Below are 23,475 nucleotides of genomic sequence, written 5' to 3' on the forward strand. Positions count from 1 at the left end.
TGTTTTGATGGTTGGGGAGGGGGTAAACCACAGTTGAAATGATAGAAGGTATTTTTAAACTCGTATTGTTCTGCGCATGACGTCATAATTTAGCCCATTCAGATCCTCGGATACGTCATTCGGTAAATAGCTACTGCGCAAGGTCTATCGAAAAATTTATTTTTTTCCCCTTCATACCCTTCTTACCGCAGGAATCAAAGATGGCCGCGAGATATCACAGGCTGGTCTTGATGTTTACTATTCATTGATCAAAATAAGAACCAGAGGAGTCAACTAAAAACACATGAATCCCTTTATTTTTATCATTTTACAGTTTTGTTTACAACCACATTTTTATGAAACAAGCCATGGACTTTCGGAATGAGTAAGCGGTCAGTTCATGTGTGGTCTATTCAGTAGTCAAGTGTAATTAATATTTAATTGACCCATTAGAAACAATTAAATATAGAGTAGTAAAAAAAAAGAACCTTATTCATTCCAAACATTTTCACGAGACACATGAGAAACAAAAGTACATTATCATGAGTCATTCTGTACATCTTTGAACGACATTTTGTTTTTACTGGTAAGTTAGTGTTCCTTCGTTGCGTGTAGGAACAAAAGGAATCAGGACAACTATATTTATGAAACGTTCAGCAAAGGCCATTCAATGCTTGGAAGATAAGGTTTTACTATCGTAAAAACTTAAAAAACCTTAAAAACCTTAACTTTAACCTTTAACCTTAAAAAATGTAAATTTTGTTATTTTAATTAATTACTATTTTTACGACAACGAAAGCGATACTGGAATGATAATGTAAACGTATGATAATGTATCGCCCTTCAAGGAATCCTTGAAGAACGGAGACCCCCAGGCAGACCTTAAAAAATGGAAAGACAACTGGGAGGCAACATCCCAAGAGCTACAAGCGGAGGCACAAACAGATCCTTAGGATCGAGAAAAAGACAAGAAAAAGATTTATTACTTTTTAATTGACTTCTAATAAACAAAATCAACATTTTTAATTAATGTTTTACTTAGTAAATACCACTATTTCTTACAATCTACTGTGACACGTTCACATTCGGTGTTTGAAAATGATGCAGAATGCATCGAAACACGTGTCACAGTAGATTTTAAGAAATAGTGGTATTTAATAAGTAAAACATTAATTAAAAATGGATAGATTTTACAACAAAGTGACTGCCGAATCAATGAATCAAAATCAACATTGTTACAAACCCATGTTTCTTTTTTCAACTTCCTTTTTTTGTTGGTTTTCCCAAGAATGTTCAATAGGATAAATAATAATATTTTGTAATATAATCAGAACGTTTCTGCGATTATCATTTGAACATCTTTTAAATCTATTGTTGGAAACATTTTTTTGATACTTTTGTCTCCGAAGATATTTTTGCCAACCTACCACAATTTCTTTACTCCCTTCTCAGCGTCCTTTTTATGTCCCCTACAGCTCTTCAACACCACATGAAATAAATATTTCTACTTTCGGTTTTTTTAAAGGGAAAAATGTTTTTTATGAAATGATAAAAAACTTTATTTTTTGTAATGTTAAATACTGGGCAAAGTGAAAATATTTTTGTGTCTTTTCATTTCAGAAAAGTAGGTATTTTATGGTGTAAAAGATTTTTGTCTGTGCTCATGATGCAGGCGGGAAACAAATTATTTTTTTGGCAACACTTTTGTAATTCTGTTCAATATTATCTGTGGTTCTGTTCCCGCCTTTGCTCTTGTCAATTATCCAAGGAAAGGGTTCGAGCGGTATTTCGCATCATTCGTCTTTCCCTGTGTGTTTATTAGCTACAAGCTGGTTTGTTTAAATTCGTAATCATGGCTCATTCAAGTGAAAATGACGACTCAATAAAGAAAAAACACGAAGAGCTGTGCACGCAGTTGAATGTTGACCCAGAGGCCACATTAGAATCATGGAAATCTTACGAAACTATCAGCCAAAAGTACACATTAGACGTAAGTTTGCTTGAAAACATAGTTATCTTCTCATTATCATTTAGAAATATTCATCTTACGAAGATCGTAACATTTCTCCACTTCACATTTGTTAGTATGTTTACATTCATCAGTTAAATTTGACCCTTTTTTCTTTCTTGATTTCGTTATCAATATTCAAAACATGTTTAATTTTAAGCCAGACATTTTATTTTCGATTTTCATTTAACATATAAGCCTTATATATTTTTACGTTGTTTCTCTATAAATGTTATACTAACATGATTATATTTGTATTGTACTATGAACTATTGTTTGAAACTAATGTTTCACAACCCTTATTGTTGAAAACGATTGTGGTAAATAGAACACACATCATTGGATTTATCAATGAACAAACTTATGATTAAGACCGCTAATGTGGAATTTAAACTTTCATACAATTCATATCAGATTTTTTTTTTATTTAAAATTTTGATCTAATGATATATTATGCAGTTGTGGTTTAGTTTTGTATTTCAATGTTGATTATGTAAGAATGAATTTGTAGGGAGAACCAATACACTGGATTGGATGCTCTCTATATGTTGCCTGTCGGAAGTCACTAGTGCCTACCGTAGATCCCTCCGGATCATCTGTTGAAGGAAACTGTGTTAGTTTGACTAAGCTATTACGTCTTTGCAATATTAGGTAAGTGAAAAGTTATATAAGGTTGTAAGTATTCAAAACTTAAAAAATTATAAACAACGATATTCTTTTTTTTTTTAAATACCGAAATAAAGTGGGTGACCTTGATTTTATAACACATTTAAAAAAATATCTCTTCATCAACTTAATATATTTTTCGGCTGTTCAAATGCTGATACGTTTATCTGGGTTACGTTGGTAGCAATCCGCCATGAAGTGTGAATAATAATAATATATTTTTTTAATAATTTTTATAGCATCATTTTCATAACATACTACCTCGAGAGCGCTTATATCATTTATCATTTTCATAACATATTACCTCAAGGGCGCTTATACAGACTTGGATTATGACATGAAAATGATAATGTTAGTAAATCCAATAAAAACTAAGAAAAAAAGTTGTTGATATATAAAAAAAATACGAATAATATTAATAATAATTTATATTATAGAAATGTCAACACAAAACTAAAAAGTACCTAACTTGAAAAATTGGTTTTTATGTGTTCTTTTTTTTAAATATTTTAATTATCTTTTGTTTGTAAAGGTTTTGAACTGTCAACTGATGTCCCATTTTATTCTTTCAGCCTTATTCAATTTTTTAATACAATAAAGAAATGGATGGAAATGGCATCCATGCCAGAGGATTTCAGACTAAGGGTGGAAAAGTTGGAGCGGAACTTTGCCGTGTCGACTGTTCTCTTCCAAAAGTTCGAGCCAATTTTCTTTTTGCTGTTCCTTCCCCTTGGGACAGTTGAAACCAATAAATCTACTAAAGGGAATAAAAAACCAAAGTAAGACAATATTTTATTTTATTTTATTGTAAAATTGATAAACTGAATATTAAAAACTGCTCCCACAGCATTCCCAGATATGATACAGAACCATCTAGGCTTCCTAACAGACCTTCTCTTGCAAAGCAATGTTTTTGTTTTTGTTTTATGAACTAAGTTGCGAAATTTATAGAAAATGTGAAACAAAATTCTATCCCGATTTTACAGTGAATTTACATTTAAAAGCTTTCAATATCCCTGTCACTGCCCATCTAAATAAATACAAGTTTGTAAAACCATCACCAAATTTTCTAGAAGTGCCCTAGTGTAGGCAGTGATAGGGATTAGTAGTTAGTTCAGTTACTGAATAAAAAGAATAGCCCTCCCTGAAAAATTGCATAGAAAGAATGATAACAGAAATCATTAATATTCTAGTGATACCTATCCGCTATTCAGCAAAGCAAACATGACAATTAGACGATTAAGATGTGTTTTTGTAATTGAAGTTTTAACTAAAATGCATAAAAATGTGCACACCGTCGCAATATAAGGTTTCTGAAACACAAATATGAGCACACTGCCACACTATAATGTTTCAAAATGCACAAATATGTACCGTAAACAATATGTTAAAAAAAATTGGCTTCACAAATTGGCAAAAGTGTAAACAAAAATACATCTCAAATTTCATAATCAGCATAGATTATGAATGCTGCAATGCGATGTGTTGCCTATAAAAATGCCATCCGGAAGGAATTTTCTCACCTTGATGTTGGTAGTTCTAAAGACTGCCGATTCTCTAATTTTAATGTTGGTAGTTCTAAAGACTGTTGATTTTCTCCCTTTGATGTTGGTAGCTCTAAAGACTGCTGATTTTCTAGCTTTAATGTTGGTAGTTCTAAAAACTGCTAATTTTCTCCATTTGATGTTGGCAGCTCTGAAGACTGCAGATTTTCTCCCATTGATGTTGGTAGCTCTGAAAACTGTCGATTTTCTTCCTTTAATGTTGGTAGCTCTAAAGACTGCCAACTTTCTCCCTTTAATGTTGGTAGCTCTGAAGACTGGCGATTTTCTCCCTTTGATGTTGGTAGCTCTGAAAACTGCCGAATTTTTTCCTTTGCTGTTGGTAGTTCTAAAGACTGATGAACAAATTCATAGCCGAGTTGTCAAGTTTGCCTGCATATAGAATTTTGCTTGTGATATTTTCAGACTCACTCCTTGCAGTGTGAACTCCGTGTTTGAGATGTGCTGGTGCTTGTTTGTGTGCGTGAAGGGAGAGTTCCCGTGCTTATCGGACGACCTGGTCAATATGTACCACGTCCTGCTGTGCTGCATGGATCTGGTGTACGGGAACGCCATCATGGCGCAAAGAAGAGATCTCATCAACCCCAACTTCATAGGTATTGTATTATATACCCTATGCGATTTTGAGTTTTTGGAGCCCTGATTTTAACACATTTCAGATGGGTGTTTTTTACACCTGCGGACCGCTGACGACAGTAGTTGATATTTATGTACATATAGTTAAGACCTTAAAAGATTGGTACATAATATTCATATAAAACCATTAAATATTGTAGGTGTACTGGGAAAGAATGTTAACTCAAAAATATGCAATTTTTACTTGATGTTGCAGTATTATAAAGTTTTCAACGTTCTATAAACTGGCTAATACACTAAGTAGTTTGAAATGTCATATTCGTTTGGTTTTTAAAGTAAATGCAACTTTTAAGTTTAAAAGCGGGTATTTTATTCAAGCTAAAAATTTTAAATAACACGGATTTTAGAGTTAACGTTTTTTGCCAGTATACCCAAGATATGTAATTCCTTTTCTGACTTTGAAACGAGGTGGACGCAGAAGGTAAAAATACACTTCTCGTCCTTAAGCATAAATCGACCGAATACCTTTCCCGTCCTAAGTGTGTTAATAGAAATATCGTCGTTGATAATATAGTAAAGGCTCATTTATTCCATATGAAAGAGACCAAAATTTTAACTGTTTTCAATTTTTAAGTAATAATAATAAATAAAAATTGTTTATTTTCTGTACAATTAAAAAAAGTGTGAATTTTAAAACAAAAACAGCTTATACCATCATTCTGTTGCACTACCGAAGTAGGCAGAAAGTATGAAATGCCTCACTCTCTGTCCTGGCATACATTCTAGAGGGATTGCATGGCTTTCACTTGCTTTCATCCTTCTTTTGCCAATTCCGTGTTTTGCTTACATACATCATAAATTGTAAGATTATAAAAAAATAGCGATTGAAGCAAAAGTGGAAAAAATAATATTTGGATTATCAAACTTTTCATAATTAAAGAAGAAGAAAATTAATCACTGGGGAGGTTTTTTTTATAATTGTGGCAACATTACAGCTAACACTGCTTGATATAACATTTTTCTTAATTTATTTTCAGGGTTACCACCAAACTGGTCATCTCCAAATTTTGAACCGCCAGCTGAACCTCCGTGCATTATCTCCATACTGTGTAACACCTTTCAAGGACTATACTTGGAGGCTAAATCTATGAAACAGTATGCCTGGACCACAGTTATTAGTAAATTCTTCTCGGAATCAGTGAGCAGAACATAATATAATAACTTACATATATAACACATACGCATACACATATATGTATATATAATTTAATTTTTTACAGATATTAAAAGGGGATGAAAAGCAATTTACTGGATTATTAGATTTATCGACTTTTGATTACAATCTAAAGTCATTAAATAAAGTATACGAGACTTTTGTACTTAGCGTAGGAGAATTTGATGAAAGGATATTTTTAGGTAAGTGTTTTCGGTGAATTCCCTTTAGGAAGTAAGCATCATGTTGAAAAAATTAAATATCTTAATTATATTTTTTTGTAAAATATTCTGAATCAACATTTGATGAAAAAATATAATTTTATTCACTCCAACATTTAATATTGACAGGTACTACATAATACATGAAAAATAATGGCTCTACAGCTGTTGTCATCAGCTGACATTACGCGTATGAGTTGTGTTGAAGAATTTGAGCATATAATAAATCACTCACTCCTTTCAACGTCATATATCAAAAATCGTCAATTTTCAGCTGTGCATGTTTTCGGAATGCCCAGAAAATGTACTATATCCCAGCAAAAGCGGCATATTTTTAACTTAATATTTACCCGCTACAGGGCAAAAAGTGTTGTTTTTGCATTTTGAAGAAAAGCATTTTGCATTTTGAAAAAAAAACATTCAGGTTTTACCTGAAAAGATCTGTTGCACAGTAAAAAGTTCAATAAATGGCTTGATATTTATTTTTAATACATTTTATTATATTTTTAAACTTTAAAAACGATCTCCTGAATTTTTTTTTGATATATGACGTTGTTCAAAGGAGTGAGCGATATGCTTGAATTCTATAATAAATAGAACATGACAACATGTATTATGTAGTATAAGATTATCCAGATTTGTAAACTAGTATTTTAACACACTCAAAATGTTGCAAATATATGGAGTAGAACTCTGAACTCTGCATTTTTTATGTTTTATGCATGTGTTTCTGTAAAATAAATGTAAAAAAAATCCATCTAGTAATAATAATAAAAAAAAATCAAGTATATTGTAGTGGTAATTTTTTATTTACTGTATGGTTATTATTTTCAGGAGAGCAAGGAACACCAGCAAAAATTAATGGTGATGAAATCTCTAAAGCCATTGCTTCAAAGCCTCCGGTAAGATAATTTATTTAATTTTAAATTTATAAGCGCCAAACGTTCTTCAATCTTTCCCTCCCGGTGATATGTATTTACTACAAATTGACTTATAAAATACAATAGATTCGGGCTTAAAATTTTTGTGCTCTGTAATATAATTACGTATTACATAAAAGTAATATAATATATGGTTATTCATTTGCAACAACGAAAATAAATAATCTGTGGATAAAATCAGGGATAGAATCACTATTACACAAACGTTTCCCAGTGTGTGCATGCATGCCGTGCTTTTGTACACGCGGCTTGATACTGTTTCCGCAAATTTCCATTCGATAGTGCACAAGTCGTCCTCCGTGGCGCTTGTGCCAGCTATGGCAGCTACTTGGGATGTATTTTTTTCTTGTTTTCCGATACTTATCAGAGCTAACATTACAAAATTGTTACATTTCAACTTCAACTATGGTCAATAAAAGTAACATTTAGAAATATTCACATGTTTCCAGTTCTTAAATCACATTTTCATATGGTGTACAAAATACATATCACCATTGCACGCGGTAGTCTTTAGCACCGTAAGAGAAAAGTGAAATATGATTTCTCTTTTAATTTATGTATTAAAATCAAACACTGATTTTCAGAGTCTACTAAATCGTATTTTATTGTTAAAAACACAAAAAATGATATTTGTGACAATTGTTTCGCTTTATTGTGGCATTTTCAAACTACATAATGTGAAGATTAGATGGACTGAGGATCCTTATACAGCTATACAGGTCTAGGTACTTAAGTAATAGTTATGACATGTGCAATAATAATTTATGGAAGAAAACAATAGTAAAGACAAGTGTTCAATAGGTAATGGGGCAATGCCATAACAAGGCGAAACAATTGTGACTAATTTTATTTTTGTGTTTTTAATAATAAATTACAATTTAGTACTCTAAAAGTCAGTGTTTGATTTTAATATTTAATATATAAATTAAAAAAGAGTTCTATAAATTAAATCCCAAATCTATAAATAATAATTTATCTTATTGTATTGTCTTATAGGCGAACATCCGCAGCTTGATGGGGGACACTCCGCTGACGGGGCGCCGCTACCTAAAGCACAAGGGGGAATTCCTGACACCCGTGTCCAGCATCACGCACTCGGTGGAGCGCCTCAAGGACTACCTGTTGGGCTGCTCGGGCGCCCCCTCGGCTACGCTACTCGCCCGCGTCAAGTGAGTGTGTGCTCCCATTCCTAGGGTGATGCGGTTCTACTTGACCGTTTTAGTGTTATGAACGCCATCGAAATTCGCTCCTTCAGACGAATATGTGGAAAATCATTATATGACAGAATTGAAAAAGATATTAGAAAGGAATGTAAGGCTGAACCTGGTATGATAGAGTAGATTAAAAAAAGTTCTATAAGTTGGTATGGACGTGTGAAGCGAATTGATAGTGAGAAAATGACTAAGAAAGTATACGTGGCAATGTGTCCAAAGAACTGAAGAATCGTTTACAAACATTAAATACAACATGTCATTAAATACAAATGGGAAGAGCGAGTTCAGATTGAGTGGTGAGGATAGCAGCTGACAGCAGCACAAGCGGGATCAGACTCCCAGGAAGACCACCTAAACGATGGAGAGATAGCTGGTCTTCCACCTCCCAGGAGAGGACCGGAGAATGACAGGACATAGTCCTAATAAAAGAAAAAGAAGGAATACAACACACTAAAATTAAACAGATGCTCTCCCGGGGACCGACAAATGCTCACTGTAAATTGCATTACGTAAGTAACGCTTACAGCGCGATGGTGCTGAGCCGCATTCTAACAGTTAAACTGTGTGCATATCTGCAGGGACTGCTCCCCGGACACCATGGAGCGCGTGGCGGCGCGCCAGGAGGAGATGGGCGCGCAGTTCCTGGCGGGGTACGCGCCGCTCAGCTCCGAGGACATGGCAGCCAACCGCCTTAACCTCACGCAGGTGCTCTACTACCGCCTGCTGGAGCAGATCATCCTCGACGAGATCCGCAAGAAGCCGCACATTGACCTGCAGGTGAGACACGAGACAGGACGCTTCCCGCATTTAATGTAAACTATTATTTACACTTAATTTACATCTTCTTGGAGCGCTTGTGCACTACACAGAATTTTACTGTCCGGCAGTCCGGTTAGCATGAAAAAACGGATGATTGGCTTGGGCATTTGCCTGTCTTTATCCGGATCGGTGGGCTCAATCGGTGTGCGATCACGGTGCGTGTGAACTCGATCACGCTAAGCTGTTGCAAAATTCCGTGTTGTGCGCAAGCGCCCTTAGGGCGTTTGTGCACTACACGGAATTTTACCGTCCGGCACGTCATTTAGCATATAAAACGGATGATTGGCTTGGATTGGCTTGTGCTTTTGTCCATCTTTCTTCGGATCAGAGCTCTTGATCGGTACGTGAACACATTGCGCGTAAATTCGGTCACGCTAAACTGTCGTAGGCTTTCATTTTTCAAAACAGGACTGCCGGACGGTAAAATTCCGGGTAATGGACAAACGCCCTCAGTGTAGTTTGTTTTCCAGTTTGTAGCACGTTGAAAACATTATAATGTGCATCATTAAGTCGAAACTCCATATTTTCAAGTTAACAGTTTTTGCCAGCACACCCACGGTATATTAGTCTTTTTTTTAATGGGTAACCAGTTGAGTTCTTCTCTCATTTTTTCCGTTGAATTTTCCAGAGCCTGATGAACCAGGAGGTGTTCCACCAGACGCTGTTTGCGTGCTGCGTGGAGATGGTGGTGTACACGTACGGCTGCCAGAACGCTCGCTTCCCGTGGGTGCTGGCCTGCTTCCAGCTGGACGCTTTCTACTTCTACAAGATCATCGAGATCGTGGTCCTCGTCATCAAGGACAAGCTCAGTCGGGACGTGGTCAAGCACCTCAACGCGGTAAGAACTTTGAGTCCTTTCTAAAGATAGTCATAGCTAGTGGTGTGTTTAGTCTGCTACTTAGCAATATCGCTATTACCGATATCACCATGTCAAGATACTAGGACACGATACCTGTTACCAGATACTAGTCTGCTCCTTGTATCTCGTACTATGCGCCGCCGCGGTACGCTAAATTATATAATATCGGAATATCTGTGATACTTCGTATCTCCGCGAACATCGACTGACATCGACATGTATATTTGTCTCTTTTCATCATTCGTATCTAATAATCCAATATATGAAGAAAGATATAGTTTTATAATATACAATGCAAAACGACTGACCGGCAAGTCATTGATAAGCTAAAATTAGTTTTATGTTTTACGAGTGACAATGTTATCGCTGGTTATATTCGTTTGAAACAGATTTGTGAGATTTGACTAGTGGCTAGTGGCTAGTATATTGTACGTATTACAGCTCCATACAAGTATCATGATATAATGATCTCTTGACGTATCATAGTATTTGTACCTGTGACTGATATACTAGCAACACCTCTAGTCAAAGCTATCTATATTCACAAAAAATATGTACAAACAGCGGCTGATTTTTTTCTTCACACATTACATGTTATTTCTGTTAAAAATGCTTTTTTTCTTTTTAAAAAAAAAAATTGTTCATTAAAAATTGTGGTCAATTTTTCTAATTACTGTTGGCATGAACTAGAATAACTTTATTTATAGATTTGGCATTTTATTTGTAGAACTCTATTTTAATTTATAAATGAAATACAAAAATCGGACACTGATTTTTAGAGTACTAAATTGCATTTTATTATTAAAAATCAAATTTGTGCTAGTAAATTATATTTTACTATTAAAAACCCAAAAAAAACTATTACTGACTATGTTATCACTAGTATCTAGAATTGTATAGCTGTATATGTCCTTGTTCTTAAGGGTCCTTAACCCTCAGTCCATTTAATCTACACAGTTGTTTGAAAATCCCATAACAAGGCGAAACAGTTGTCACAAATTTAATATTTATGTGTTTTTAATAATAAAATAATAAAATTTAGTAGACTTTAAAAATCAATTTTTGATTTTGATACATGTAGAGAATAACTTTCACTGTATTTTTTTAATGATTTTTTATTATTTTACTATATTTTTTATTAAGTATTCATTTAGAAGACGTATCTGAGAGTTGTTGTGTTGCAGATAGAGGAGCAGGTGCTGGAGTCCCTGGTGTGGACGTCGGACAGCCCCATCTGGGAGCGCATCCAGGCCTGCTCGCCCCTGCCCCAGTGGAAGGAGGTGTGCGCCCCCGACCCCGCGCCCACCCCCTCCTGCTCGGCACAGCCCTCGCGCCGGATCGCCAACGTCATCACAGGTACGATACCCCCTGACATTTTATTTGTCTATTCAGTGTAATCTTAAATAATTGGAAATAGGAACAGAGGAAGACCGAGTAATTAAATGTTAACGGTTGGAAAGCTTGGCATGATCAATTATGTAAAATACATACTTTCATATACTTGATCATGCCTGATTTGAAAGTTCCTTTGGGTTTAGTTATATTTAATTTCAATATTTACAAAATTAGTGTATTCTATAAATGCGACATGAGAATTATATACTTAAACCAGTGGCGGACCTACCCTAGAAGCCCAGAAGCCCGGGTTGCCTAACAACTCCAACAATTATTAAAAATACATAATTAATGTATGCCTGTTTTTAAATTATCGCGCGCTTTTTCGTACTACCCGAGATAGCCGAGTGTAAACATTCGGCTTTCGTCCTGTCTGTTGCAGGTGCAGGCGATACATGATTAGCCATCTCGCTCGCTCTCATTGGCTTCAATTTGGGCTTCTGCTTCCAGCAAAACGCATAGTTGATTTGGTTTAAAAACATAACTTTAAACCGTACAATGTAGGTACCTATGTCCGCCTCCGTGGTGTAATGGTCAGCGTGTTTAGCTACCGTGCTGGAGGTCTCGGGTTCGATTCCCAGGGGGGGTGAAAAATAAATATTAGTGATTTTACACTGTAATATTTATTTAATATTACCCTGGACTGGTTCCTGAAGCGCAAGAGTGATCACCTTGCCTTCATGTAAGTAATGATCAAGATAACACTGCGTCAATTCGATGCAGTGCCCTATGCACCATTGGGTGCAGATAAGGGTTATAAGTATGTAGGTACCTATATGGCATTTTGTATCGAGTTTGGAAGCCAGCTTCGGTAGCGTGAACATAGCTACAAGAAATTTAAGCTACAATTCGCAATATTTGTAACGAACGTATTTCATTATTGTTATCTGTTACTCATCTGTCAGATGCTTATCAACTAGTTTTATGCCTTTGTAGAGTTCATAAATATAAAATATAATAGAAAATCCATAATTAAATACGGTAATTGTAGGAATTACATATTAAGATTTGAATAAGTTTTCGCATTATTATCGTTCTTCGCTACGTTTTTCGTAAGCACATTTTTGTTTGAACGTCATAATGAATTCGGATACGGCCGATGTCGTTTGTGCTGTTTTATTTATTTATTTGTTTTATTTATAAAAGTGGTTGAAGGAATTAATTTATAATGGAAAGGTGAGCGCATTGAATTTTATTAAAAAAAAAGAAATGATTACATCTCAAGGTCTCAAAGACCTACTACTGATTTAAAAATATCACAACTGTTAAATTACATAAAAGGAAGTTTAATCAGTCGATATACAAAACTCGTTGGATTAGAAACGTATTGAAATATATTATTAGATTAAAACCAATATTTTTAGCTTTTCCACTTTATTTTTATTTGACCAGCGACCGGGTTACCGACATTTTATTACCGTTACCGACATCATCAGACTGGTACTGTAGATGTCGACGTACTGATGATGTCGGTAACGACGAAACCCGGTCGCTGGTCAAATAAAAATAAAGTGGAAAAGCTAAAAATATTGGTTTTAATCTAATAATATATTAAAATGCAATTCCATCACGAAGTGCCAGTGGAAAATAAAAATCTATTAGAAACGTATTTTACTGCAGTCAACATTTTCTTTATTTCAATGTGATGGCTATTCCATACAAAAATTACATCTTTGCATTTTTTACACTCATTACAATACATTGTTTATCTTTATATTGTTTTTTTAAATAATGTTTTGTCCTGACATTCCTTGGTTGAACTGCATTTTATAGAATAAAATAACAACTATGAAATTTTTTCCACTTGAATTTTATTTGACCAGCAACCGGGTTTCGTCGTAACCGACATCATCGGACTGGTGGTGTCAGTTATGACGAAACCCGGTTGCTGGTCAAATAAAATTCATGTGGAAAAAATTACATAGTCGCTATTTTATTCTGGCTACGCTTGGATGGCTTGACTCTGGCCAATATCTGTACCCGACGGATTCTCCAGTTCTTTAAACACGTTGTGCGTGGCAACGAGGATAGCCTGGAACGACTAGTTGTTATCGGTAGCCTAGAGGGAAAGAGAGAGTGAGGAAGATCCCCACACGATGGACCGATCAAATTAAGGCAGCAGCAGGCACTTCAATGGTTGATGCGCTACGTGCAGCGCAGTCAAGGGATAACTGGAGAAGAGTCATTGCTTCTGCAAGGGTCACAACCCTCAGCAATGAGGAATAAGACGGAGAAGAAGATTTTATTCTGAAAAATAATGGGCTTGCCTTACTGGTAAGCCCTGGGCATGCCACTGACTTAAACCATCCTATGATAAGTCGTAAGACCTGTAAATACCCAGACTTCCATATTCTTCTTCATCTGTGTTTATATCGCTCACTCCTTTCAAGAACGTCCTAAATCAAAAATCGACAATTTTCAGTTGTGCATGTTTTCGGAATGCTTAGAAAATGTACTATATCCCAGCAAGAGAGGCATATTTTTAACTTAATATTTACCCGCTACAGGGCAGAAAGTGTTGTTTTTGCATTTTGAAGAAAAGGTATTGATTTATTATTTTTTTAAATACGCTAAATATTTTTCAAATGGAGAAAAAACCTTCATGTTTTACCTAAAAAAAATCTGTTGCACAGTAAAAACATCCATAAGTGGCTTGATATTTATTTTTAATACATTGTGTTATATTTTTTAAGTTTTTTGATTTATGACGTTCTTGAAAGGAGTGAGCGAAATGTCAAAATACCATAATTTCTTTTATACTTTTATATGTAATATATTATCATGTCAATGTTCGGTTAGGTCTCGTTCCCGGGGTCCCCCAGTCCCCCGTGTCGTCAGCCACAGACCGCTTCATCAGCTCGGGCACCGACGCTGCCAAGAAACAGCTGTTCAAGGACTCCACCATACGCCCCGGACAGTCTTTACTAAACCAAAATTTGAACAACCAAGGTATTCTTTAGTTCTTTAGTTAGCTTATGTTAAGGTGGAGATTGATCGGAACAATTTTTCGTAACATAACGTCGTAACATCGCTTGCGGCGAGCATCACCGAGCATCCGAAACTATGGGTGGAGCGCTCGGCTCGGTGTACTGACTGCCTGAATGCTCGCTTTGTAACGTAACAGGTTACAACGAAATGCTCCGGTCAGTCTCCACCTTTACATATAATACAAACTATTTTTTACAAACTTTTTTTTACACATCATGTATATATTTACATCTTCTTACAGTAAACAAAACATTTATTTTTAAATTTTGCAGACTCTTTTCATTCTTCATACATTCTTCATACATTCAGGCATCTCATCATACATTTTCAAACCCTTATACATTATACAATTTTGCGACTCCGTTTTTTTTTCAAAAATGTTTTATTTTATCGTTATTTCTAGTACTATGTTCATGAAAAAATTATTTAAAACTATTTTATTCTTAAAATATTTAGGTAATTTATTATTTAAAAAAATATATATAAAAAGATAAGCATATTATACATTAGTTTCTTTTTTATAGGTAACCAGTTGAGTTCTTCTCTCATTTTTTCTACTTTCCTTTATCTATTTTTCTTAAGTACTATTCTCATAGCTTTATTTTGAATAATCCCCAATTTATGTAAATTTCCTTAGTTTGCCAGCAAAATAATGCTGCTGAGCATTATTTATTTCAGAATAATTATTGTTTTATAAATGGTATGCAGCATCCGATACATTGTTCCACCTTTTCCGCGCTTCTTTATCATTTTGATTGATTAATGATTTTATTTTCAGTTAATTCATCACCTACTAATGGAAGGCAAGCGAATAAAGAACCGCAGCCCTTGAAAAAAGTGATCAAAGGCGGCTCTTTAGGACTCTTCCTCAGAAAGGTATTTGTTTTAACATAACATTAAGTCCATACTCGCAATCACAGAACTCGTTTAGTGGCCGACTGCCGGAGAGGTCACAAGTCCAATTTTTTAAAAGAAATGCTGGATAATTTTCTGTTTAGAAAATATATTTAAAATAATATTAAAAAAAAATTAATTAAAATTTTAAAAAAAAACACTGTCATTTAATTTTTTTTTAACATTCAGCTTTCAGTCGCTGCTTTTATTATTTTGTCAAAAAAAATCCAAATTATTTTCCAAACATTGCCGAGCACCACTTTACACAGGGAAAATAAGTTTGTCAATAAAATATTTTTCTCCTAATTTGACATTTTAAATATTTTTAATTGCATCTCACCACGTTCACCACCTCTGCCTCCGTAGTGTAATGGTCAGCATGCTCAGCTACCATACTAGTGTTCCTGGGTTCGATCCCCAGGTGGGGGGTGAAATAAATATAAGTGATTTTTCACTCTAATATTTATTCAATACTACCCTCGACTGGTACCTGAAGCAGAAGGCCACTCACCTTTCCTTCATGTGTTGATGATCAAGGTTACACTGCGTTAATATGATGTAGTGCCCTATCCACCATTGGGGTGCAGATAAGGGTTTGTGAGATGGAGGATGTGTGCTGATGGAATGGCGATTCTCCCCAGTTCTACTGCCTGGCGGCGGTGCGCATGGAGCACCTGTGCAAGAACCTCAAGCTGCACGATCAGGAGCTGAAGCAGAAGGTGTGGACCTGCCTGGAGCACTCCATCATCCACCAGACGCACCTCATGCGCGACCGCCACCTCGACCAGATCCTCATGTGCTCCATATACGTCATATGCAAGGTACCACACCGTATCATGTTAACACACGGGAAAGGTATTTCTACTCGTTCGATTGGTGCTTAGGGACGGGAAGGGTATTTTTACCTTCTGCACCGGCCTCATTTCAAAGGCAGAAAAAAAGGAATTACATATTTAATGTTTTTATATGAATATTATGTACTGATCTCTTCGTTAAGAGCATAGGGTTTCTGAAACGCACAAATATGTGCTTGCTGTAAACAATGTGTCGTAAACAACTCTTCCAGCATGTCATAAAGGCAATCTTAGCATGATAATTTTACTAGAGTCGTTTTTTAGTTGATGGGCCACCATCTCGCCAGAACTAGAAGGCAAGTAAAAATACCTTGAAACTTCGATATTCAATAAAAAATATACGTTATATGGAAATGTTCACAAAAGAGAAGTTCATCTGTAGATTGGTTGTTTAACCCTTTCAATGCCGAAAGGTATTAATATGACCGTGACTTTTTCAACAACAAAAAAACCTAAAAAAAGTATTTTTTTTTGTATACGTATATAAAAGACATTATGAAAACTTACCAAATATATACACCGTGTGGCGTTTACTGCCGTTTACTCAGAAAAATACAGTTTAAATGTTCAGGGCTGTCACGACTTGATACAGAAAACAAATTTACTTATAAATAAAGCGGAATATAACTGTTTATAAAATATGTTTATTCGTTTATTTATTTATTTATGTTAACTTAAATTAGAAAAGGATTAAAATTAATGTAGAAAAGGATTAAAATGTTGTACAAAAATATAAAGACAAATTTAAAATACTGTAACCCTGTATCAGAGACTATCAGTGAAAGCTTGTAGAAAGTTGACTGTAACTTGTGATATCGGTAAATCATAATATTTTAGTATTTCCTGATCTTCTTAATAGACGTCTTTATATATTCTAATTTAAAAAATATTCCATATGGATTTGATATTGGTTTGCTACAAGCTCAAAGGAGAGCGCTCATTTTGTATGTCCGGCCTGGCGAGCACGGAATTGGCTCGTGCAGCGAACCGGTTAATGTCCGTGATAGGTCCAGTAATTGAATGTTTTGATATGGCCAGGTGTCCAACACTGAGGGGCGGATGGTGGAGCGCTGCTTCGCCGACATCATGAAGTGCTATCGCCAGCAGCCGCAGGCCATGGGACACGTGTATCGCAGCGTGCTCATCTCCTCGGAGCCCGCCAGCGCATCCAACAATAACGAGAACCAAGGTACTGTGCCGCTACTCTCTCATCCACTTTACTGGATATGTCACCCTTTCCTTTTCAAACTAAATTGTCTTTTTTTTATTGAAGTTTTACTCGGTAAACAGCACTATTTCTTAAAACCTTTTATGACACGTGTTTTGATGCATTCTGTGTTTAGATGTGTTCGATGCGATGCGGAATGTATCAAAAAACATGTTACATTAGATTTTAAGAAATAATAGTATTTACTAAGTAAAACTTTAATTAAAAATGGATGGATTTTACCACAAAGTGAATGCCAAATATTCTTTGCCTCTTCCACATTCATGCATTTCCTCATACATACCCGCTGATTATTTCGGCCCCTGAACTGGTCGCTTTCAAGTACTTGACATACTAAATCGTGCCAAGTTTTCCTCTGCTTCTTTTTCCAACTACATTCGCCTCTTAAATTTGTTTTACCGTTATTTCCTCACTCATATGCTCCACATGTCCATCTCGAAAAACCTTTCTTAATTTTATCTATAATGCCTTATCTCAGCCTTGATATTAGTAACAAAAATATTAGTGTGAAACATCAATTTAAGCGTGTCCAATACTTGTTCACAACTCTGGATTATCTCTGATAAGGAGTTTTTTTTTATTAAAAAGAGAAGTATTTGTGTTTTTATTATTTACAAAAATACTTCAATTTCATATTATTTCTGTAAGCCTAAGCGGCTCATTATTAGAAATAGGTATCAAATTGTGGTAGAGTAGGTTCGAACCGAGAAATTCTGTCTCAAGATTCAGCGACACTAACCATGGGACCACAACCCGACACAGGGTATTTTTTACATTATTAAACCATATCCGCTCCCTGTGTGGAGCATATGGAGTCCACAAACTGTCTCCAGGCTTTTCTGTCGGCTGCCAGCTCCCTTGTATCCTCCCAAGTCAGATCCGCGTCCCGAAGTTCTGACGAGAACTGCCGACGAATTGTCAGCAGTGGTTGTCCTGGGCGGCGTGCCTTGTAAAAGAGGCAAGCTTGATTAAGGCTCTCAGGAGGCATGCGGAGTACATGGCCAAGCAAACTGAATCGCCTTTTCTCGACGACAGTTGTGACCAAGATTTGCTGCGTACTATGGCTTATCTCTTCATTCCTCACAAAGTCAAACCACCACACGCCTAAAATTCTTAAACACCTATTCTCAAAGCTTATTCCACGGCTGCTCTGGGCCCTTGTAAGGTACCATGTCTCACAGCCTTATAAGAGAACAGGAGCAATGCAAGCATTGTATAGGCGGCATTTGGTCTTCACTGAGTATAAATCCGATCTCCAGACAGCCTTCATACTGTTAAATGCGGACCCTGCAAGTCCTAAACGCACTCCCAGTTCCTTTAGAAGGCTGCCATTTTCAGTCGCGTACACTCCCAAGTACTTGAAACTCTCGACCCTTTTGATGAGCTGGTTATTAGTTATTTTTTTACATGAGTTATTTTTTTTACATTATTTTTGATGACAGTCGTAAGCCCTGTAAATACCCAGACTTCCATATTCTACTTCATCTATGTTGAGATGTTAAAAATAACGTAATTAGTATAGTAGTTTATAGTGGGATAGAGATTGATGTTTGGTGTTTGCGCAGGGGTGGAGGTGTCAGGGGCCGCGGGGGCGCCGGTGCCGCGCTCGCCGCCCTCCCCGGGGCGCCCGGCCGGGCAGTCGGTGCGGCACGCCACGCAGGTGCGCGGGGACCTCATCAACTTCTACAACACGGTGTACGTGCGCTGCCTGCAGCAGTTTGTGCTGCTCTTCTCTGGCTCCCAGCAACAGGTCACCACTCCTTCTAACTATTATATCCACCCGACTCCTGTTAAGGCCAAGGTCCGCCTCCGTAGTGTAATGGTCAGCATGCTCGACAACTGTACTAGAGGTCTCGGGTTCTAAATAATTGGGTGCTAATATTGGTAGCAAAATTTACAAAACTGAATTTTAGTATTTTTGGGTAAGTCGGGAAATTTCTTAAATCAATTTTTTTCACCATCTACATCACTAAATGGAATGTCTACTGTGTTATCATTATTTTTCTTCATTTTGACGTTGTATCAAATTAAATCAAACATATTCACTTATATAGGAATCTGCAGGTTATCTCCGTAAAACTAGAAAACTGTAAAATGATAGGAGTATATAAAAAAAAGTAGAGATTAAATCACTTTCTCTTAACCTAGGGTCAAGCAGATACATGTATAATCAAACAGTTGCAAAAATATATACATTTTTTTTTAAATACGCTGATTCGCAAAGTTATAAAATTAAATATGTGAAATATTAATATCAAACACTGATTTTTAGAGTCTACTAAATTGTATTTTATTATTAAAAACACATAAAAATAAAATTTGTGACAATTGTTCCGCTTTGTTATGGCATTTTCAAACTACCGTCAGTAGTTCAAACCACAAACCCGATTCCAATCTGTACAATGTTTTTTGGAGTCTTTCACGCTTTACCAAAAGTAAGCAAATAGAAAGCTTACAAGCGTCTCTTGCTCTCTACCTACGGTTTTAACTGTTTCCTGCAAACGATGTAAGTGTCTGATATAAATAAATAATATTTTCATTCAAACCCTTATTTACACCCATGGTGTATAGGGCACTACATCATATAAAAGCAGTGTTATTTTGATCGCTAACCCATGAAGGAAAGGTGATCGGCAGGATCGTGATGTCCAGGGTAATATTGAATAAATATTTAAGTGAAAATATCACTTTTATTTATTTGAACCCCCCCTGAGACCTCCAGTACAGTAGCCGAGAGTGCTGACCATTACACTACGGAGAGGCAGACAGAAAAATATTATATTAGTATAAATTAACGTGTCCGCCTCTGTGGTTTAATGGTTAGCATGTTTAGCTACTGTGCTGGAGGTCCCGTGCTCGATTCCGAGAAGGGGTGAAAAATAAATATTAGTGATTTTACACTCTAATATTTATTTAGTAGTATCCTAAACTGTTCCCTGAAGCGCAGGAGTGATCACCCTGCCTTCATGTTAGTAACAATAACAATAACACTGCATCAATATGATCCAGTGCCTCATGCGCCACTGGGTGCGGATAAGGGTTAGAAGAAGAATAATAAATTAACCTAAACACTGGAGGAATTATTAAAACTTATACCACTAGTGACATCTATGTAAAAATATGTAGAGTTGAAAGGCAAGGTTGTTCCGTGTCTGGTATAGAACTAGAGATGTGTGTTTAGCAGGCGTGTCCGCTGAGCCCCGTGCCGCCGCGCGAGGGCGGCGCTGTGCAGCAGCCGCGCCGCGTGTCGGAGCAGCACCGCCTGTACGTGCGCCCCCTCTCGCACTCCACCCCGCCGCCCGCCAACTGCTCCATGACCTACCGCTTCAGCCGCAGCCCCGCCAAGGTGAGCCTAGCCTAGTCTGTTCCCTCTCCACTTGTGAATTCCTTCATTTCAGTTATTTGCTAACCTTTCCGGGAGTAAATGTACGTCGGTGCAAATTTTCCTTAACCGCTTCTGTGCCAAGAGCGAGATATCTCGCATTCTTGGCCGTGCCCAGCAGGCCGGCCATAGAAAAATAGCGAGAAAACTCGCTAATCTTTGAGCCTCTGTATCATACATATGTCCCGTTTTTATATTAATTTAAAATATGGAACACACAGAGACATCTATTGGGATGATTTTGTAGTACTTCACTAAACAGACGAAATTACAGTTTTCTGATATTATCGATTTTACAGAGATCCACCCACGAGCTTTGTTTGACAGACAACAGAGTTACTAAAATAGGGTTGGCAATTTTCGCGTGTTTATTACCGATATCAGTCGCGCGTCAATAATTTTAGTATGATTTTTGTAAGTTTTTGATACTTGTGCAGAACAATTATCAATTTTTTGACTTGTTTGTGTGTTTTCTGTGTTGTTTGTACATTTCTTTACTGTGTTTTTCGTGTTTCAACTCTGCTCTGTGTGGTTTCTGTGTTTTTGATTTACGTGTTTCGAAAAATACCATACATTAGAAGACTTTTAATTTTCTTTTTGTCAAAAAAAATAAGAAAAAAATTTAGTTTACAATAAAAAAAACAAATAATACATATGTGTCATATGTAACAAGTTGTGACAACCCTGACATTTTCCGAAAAATTAAAATATGTTTATCTAAGTGAAGGGAAGCAAATACATCGCACATTGAATAAATTTGGTAAGTCATTTAAATATCCTTTCAAGGTGTAATGTTTTTAATTTATAAAAATAAGTTTTAAAAATGATTTATTTTGATTACAAATTCACGGCCTCCTGTGCACAGCTACACTCCTACATACCGGCATTTCAAAGGTTAATGAATGTCGAAGTCCATCTGTCAGTTGGTATGATGTAATTTGTATAGCAATGACAGCTGTGGATATTTGTTTGTTATTTTGTCATAAAATAAAACCTAGAGATTTTTTTAAAATTACCCATCCATGGGGGGGCACCGGTGACCTCGCCTGTGTTGGACTGCAGTGCCATGGGAACCACCAGTGACCTCAATCAATTCAAAATGCTATTCAAACTATGAGACCCACCATCAAATAAAATAAAAATAAATAAACTAAAAACATTATACATATTATTAAAATACTTAAATAATCGAAAAGTTTTTTTTTTGTGAATTTTAAAACTGACAAATTTTAGTATTGGCGTTTAACGTGTTACGTGGGTTCCTGTGAAAGATTTGCGCACAATTATCAGTAATATGGTTGAGTTCATTGTGTGAAGTGTATTGATAGCATTTCCTTAACTAGAATCGATGACCTGATGCGGAGCAATTTCCTCACATTTGTGTTGCGTCTCCGGAGCAATAATAGGGTTGCATTTCAGGATTTGGAGGAGATAAACTGCCTGATGTCGCAGGAGAGCATCGTGATGGGCAAGCGGGTGGCGGAGATGGCGCTGCCGAGCTCCCCCGCCAAGCGACCCCTCCCCTCCGCCTCCCCCTCCCCCTCGCCCTCGCCAATGTCGCGCAAAATACACAGCATCATCAACGATCGCCAGACACAGCCGTGAACACTCAATCACCACTTTATTTAATCAATTTTAAATCACACGTATATTATTATAAATCAGACGAGTGTCATTTTTTTATGGCAACTTAAATATTTATATTTTACAATTTTAATGTAGTTTGTAGGCAATGCAATATAAAATTTCTAGATTTTTTTTATTTACTAATAATCGGCTTATTATAATCATTATCACTTTGTGTAATTACAATGTTATTTTCATTTAAAAAACGCTGGAAGCTATCAAGCTGCCTCCAAATAATGTATCTTTACATCGAGGCGATTCACTTAAACTATTTGTGTATTTTAATAAATCATCTTACTTCCTCGCCTCTGTTGGATATGATAATATCACTGGGTAGGTCTTGGAAATGGTGAAAATCAAATTACAAGAGACAAAAGTGAAAATGGACACATGAAATCAGGTACATTTAATGCCAAAAACTATTGGGCGAAACTGTATATGCAACTTTTTTTTTTCATACCCGAGTATAATATTTTATAATGTTTATAATATTTTCGATTTCCAGCGTTGATACACATGTAAAAAAAAAATAGAAAAATTTACAGGAATTATTAATTAGCTGATATCGATTTGGGCTTATTATAAAGATATTTGTGAAACTCAGTCTTTGTTAAGTATATTTATTTGTATGTATAAACAAATTTCTATAGCTTTCATGACACCTAGAAATTATTTATAAAATTTCAAAGCTGGCTGTTTTATATAGAGAAAATGGGCTCTCAACATTATTTCTCCGAGATATATTAAGGAAGTCTGTATCACCAGAAATGTCCGTTTTTCTTTTAGTTGTACGCTGATACGTGTAATTGTAATATTGCGCCATAGGATCCGTTGAAGCTTCTTTAGTTGAGTGTATGTGTGTGACCCGAGCAGCCATTATCTTTTGGATTTTTATTTTTAGAAATTTTATTAAAATGAAAAATTGCTCAAAATTTTAATATTCCGTTTCTCATACACTCCAAATTATTTAGTAATATTCTACATTTCCAGAATGTATTCTTGTATTCTTCCAATAATGGTATGATTCTCTGCACAAAATATTTTATTTTG

At 35.9% G+C, this 23,475-nt stretch overlaps 1 protein-coding gene across 1 annotated transcript; it reads left to right on the plus strand.

Moving 5' to 3' along the window:
• The first annotated feature begins 1,679 nt into the window (after positions 1-1,679).
• On the plus strand, positions 1,680-22,963 carry LOC148307015 (retinoblastoma-like protein 1). Its single transcript, XM_088264079.1, has 18 exons — positions 1,680-1,969; positions 2,499-2,638; positions 3,226-3,432; positions 4,621-4,811; positions 5,829-5,989; positions 6,072-6,207; positions 7,060-7,127; positions 8,163-8,335; positions 8,959-9,157; positions 9,828-10,037; positions 11,243-11,414; positions 14,253-14,402; positions 15,220-15,317; positions 15,977-16,156; positions 17,228-17,378; positions 18,983-19,167; positions 20,602-20,763; positions 22,219-22,963. Exons 1-18 carry the CDS (start codon positions 1,832-1,834, stop codon positions 22,402-22,404), a joined length of 2,907 nt encoding a protein of 968 aa, XP_088120205.1. The 5' UTR covers positions 1,680-1,831; the 3' UTR covers positions 22,405-22,963.
• Positions 22,964-23,475: the final 512 nt, after the last annotated feature.

Source organism: Brachycentrus maculatus, unplaced genomic scaffold (assembly GCF_059751285.1).
Source record: "Brachycentrus maculatus isolate JH-2025_06_01 unplaced genomic scaffold, ASM5975128v1 h1tg000213l, whole genome shotgun sequence".
Classification (NCBI taxonomy): Eukaryota; Metazoa; Arthropoda; class Insecta; order Trichoptera; family Brachycentridae; genus Brachycentrus; species Brachycentrus maculatus.